The 3,514-nt window shown below is 63.7% G+C and overlaps 1 protein-coding gene across 1 annotated transcript in view; it reads left to right on the top strand.

The window, feature by feature from the left end:
* The window catches only part of TNXB (tenascin XB), a gene marked incomplete at its 3' end in the record, with an annotated part of 48,632 nt that overhangs the window by 41,859 nt on the left and 3,259 nt on the right, over window positions 1-3,514 (top strand). Inside the window, 3 exon segments of the mRNA XM_015569855.1 lie at window positions 523-810; window positions 1,680-1,955; window positions 3,326-3,508. Of these exon segments, the coding sequence (XP_015425341.1) occupies window positions 523-810; window positions 1,680-1,955; window positions 3,326-3,508 (747 nt within the window).

The raw sequence follows: 3,514 nt of genomic DNA, 5'->3' as shown, positions 1-3,514 counted from the left end.
CGGGGGGCGGCGCGTGGGCCCCGCGTCCACCCTTGGCCTGACCGGTGAGTGGGGTGGGACGCAGTTCACTCTGTTCCTCTCAGTGGCCCGCACTCCTCACACAGGGCCGGGCTCTCTCCTTCTTCCAATGTGTGAGGATGGTGAGACTGTGTTCAGCCGGTCAGTGTCCAGGACCCCGGCCTTATCCAGTAGCTTTGGATGGGAGCCTGTGGGTGCTGCTGTGTTGCTGTGCGGCCTCCCCAGGCCCCTGGCTGGGCCCTGGGGTGGCTCCCCGGTGGGTGGAGTTAGGCCATCTGCGTCTGCGCCTGGGTCCTGCTCCTGCCCTGAAGGCACGCGCGGGCCCTTTCTCACGCTGATTGCTCCCTCTGCCGCTCTCCCCACAGTGCGGCTGCGGGGTAGCAGCACCTGCCCCTGTCCTGGGCCCCGTGCTCACCTGAGAGCAGTTTGCCCCAATGTTTGTTTCGTAGGCAGAAAGGACCCTCTCAAGCCATTGAACCCTGAGCCTCTTCTGCTCTGTTGCAGCCACCCTGCCCTCGGAGCCCCCGGTGGCACCCCGCCTGGAGGAGCTAGCTGTGGCCGCCGTGACCTCAGACTCCGTGCTCCTGTCCTGGACGGTGGCCCAGGGCCCTTTCGACTCCTTCCTGGTCCAGTACAGGGACGAGCAGGGGCAGCCCCAGGCAGTGCCCGTGGGTGGAGACCTCCGGGAGGTCACCGTCTCCGGCCTGGCCCCTGCCCGCAAGTACAAATTCCTACTCTTTGGAGTGCAGGGTGCGAAACGGCATGGCCCACTCTCTGCGGACGCCAAGACCCGTGAGTGCGGCCAAAGGCCACCTTCGCCCCCCCTGTGGCAACCGTGGGAAGGTCATGTTCTGTGCGCCACCCTCCAGACCAGTGATGGCGAACCTTCTGAGCTCGGCGTGTCAGCATTTTGAAAAACCCTAACTTAACTCTGGTGCCGTGTCACACATAGAAATTTTTTGATATTTGCAACCGTAGTAAAGCAAAGACTTATATTTTTGGTATTTATTTTATATATTTAAATGCCATTTAACAAAGAAAAATCAACCAAAAAAATGAGTTCATGTGTCAGAGGCATAGGTTCGCCATCACTGCTCCAGACCTTGGGGCCTCAGACCCATGTATTCACCAGGTCGGTGAGACCCAGTCCTGTGCTCTCCCCGCCGTCACCCCGTCCCTCTCCCCGACCTCTTATCCCAAGGGACACCCGCTTCTTCCCTGGCTCCTTTTTTTAAAATATAAGCTCCCCACATGAGAGCCCTAACTGGTTTGGCTCAGTGGATAGAGCATCGGTCTGAGGACTGAATGGTCCCAGGTTTGATTCTGGTCAGGCACATGCCCGAGGTTGCAGGCTCCATCCCCAGTGTTTTTATTGATTTTAGAAAGAGAGGAAGGGGAGGGAGAGAGAGAGAGAAACATCAACAATGAGAGAGAAACATCAACGGGCTGCCTCCTGCGCGCCCCGCACTGGGGATGGAGCCCGCAGCCCGGGGCGTGTGCCCTGATGGAATTGAACCGGTGACCTTCGGGTGCATGGCGGCTGGGCTTCCCGGCTGCTCTCTTGTCTCTCCTCTGCTTCCCCTTCCTGACACGTGGCCCCGAGGAAGCTCTGCTCTGTCACCTTTCCTGTCTTTCTCCATGCGCCTCTCTCTCCTTTCCAGTCCCAGACACACAACCTCCGCGCCTGGGGGAGCTGACAGTGACCGGCGTGACCCCGGACTCCGTGGGCCTCGCGTGGACAGTCCCCCAGGGCAAGTTCGACTCCTTCAAGGTCCAGTACAAGGACAGACACGGGCAGTCCCGGGTGGTGCCCGTGGCCGCAGACCAGCGCGAGGCCACCGTCGGCGGCCTGGAGCCCCACCGGAAGTACAGGTTCCTGCTCTATGGGCTGGCAGGCGGGAGGCAGCTGGGCCCCGTCCCCCCTGAGGGCACCACAGGTGAGCCCCGCCCCGCTCCCACCTTTCCCAGAGCTGGCCCAGGCCGGCAGTCCCAGCACCCAAAGCCAACCCGCCGCCCCGGCCCTGCCCGGCCTGCTCTGAGCACTGCACACGTCGCGCCAGTCCCTGCTGGCGATGCCGTAAGGGCCCAGCCTGCGGGCCCAGCCGACCTGCGTGCAGATCCCAGTGGCCAGTGTGTGGCCATGGCAAGCCATCCCCCCGACGCTGTCCCCACACCTGCATAGTGGTTACGAATACGCTCCTGGAGCTCAGTAAACATCCACATGGGGGGCGTCTGGTGTCACAGGGAGGGCGGAGGGGGTCTCGGACCCTCTCCCACTCCCAGGACCACGAGCCACAGACAAGGGTGGGGCGCATGGCCAGGGGCCCTCGGGCTCCATAATTCTCTTCGTTGGACACTCACGAGGGGACTGGAGACAGACTTCTCCGCCAGCCCCGTCCGCACCCACTGCAGCGGGTGTCCCGGCTCTGCCCCGGCTCTTCCCGCCCCTCCTCACCGCCCTGAGGCCAGGGCTTCTTGCAGGGACTGGGAAGAGGGTGGGAGGAGGCCAGGCCGATAGAGAGCAAGGCACTGGTCAGGCCGGGCGGTGGCAGCCGTGAGCTTGGAACTCGTCTCAGCTCTGGCCACCTCTGTGCCAGGGGCCTGGGGGGCAGGGGAAAGCAAGGCCTTCTCAGCAGCCCCCCACCCCCCTCACCAGGTGCTCTGTTATGCACGTCCGCACCCGCCCACAGCGGCGAGGGCGGGCAGGAGTCTGGGCCTGCCTCCTGTAGCCGGTCTGTCCCCTCAGGCGCTGTCCTTGGAGCCACACTTCAGGGACCCTTTCCCAGACCCTCAGGCCCCGGAAGTTGCCAGGACGGAGGTGTAGGCAGCTCTAAGAATTGCCCCTCTGCCCGTAGCCCCCCTGAGCAGCAGCAGCCCCCAGGCTTGCCCCTTCTTCACCAGCCACCTCCATCCCCAGGCCTTCAGCACGGAGTGGGGGCGGGGGAGACACGGGGGGAGAAGGTTGGCAGCTCCAGTTCAGACCTGGTAACGGAGCCCACAGAGCAGTCGTGGCCACAGTGTTGGTGCCCGGGGAGACCCAGGGTGGCAGGCCTCGGCCAGCGCAGGGATGTGGCCGATTCAAGAGAAAAAGATGCTAGAAGGGCCTCAGTCCCTCCCTTCTCCCCAACTGGCTTCCAGGGCCAGGTCCCCACCTCAGCCTTGGGCCACTCAGGAGCCGATGGAGTCGGGAGGGCCTGCTGTGTGCACATGCACATGCACACATGCACATACACACGCATAGACATGCACGCACATGTGCACAGACATGCAGATACACCCTCAGCTTCTCCCCGGGCTTCTCCCCCAGCCCCAGAAGAGGACACACCCGCCCCCTGGCAAGTTGCCACAGGGGCCCCCGACACCCCCGGAGGGCCCCGCCTGGGGGAGCTGGCCGTGACCGACAGCACCCCGGACTCCCTGCACCTCGCATGGACGGTGGCCAGGGGCCCCTTCGACTCCTTCGTGGTGCAGTACTGGGACGCAGACGGCAGCCCCA

The sequence above is a fragment of the Myotis davidii genome, unplaced genomic scaffold, assembly GCF_000327345.1.
Source record: "Myotis davidii unplaced genomic scaffold, ASM32734v1 scaffold1006, whole genome shotgun sequence".
NCBI lineage: Eukaryota > Metazoa > Chordata > Mammalia > Chiroptera > Vespertilionidae > Myotis > Myotis davidii.
The sequence above is the reverse complement of the archived record's forward strand: the minus strand, read 5'-3'. Positions and strand labels throughout refer to the sequence as shown.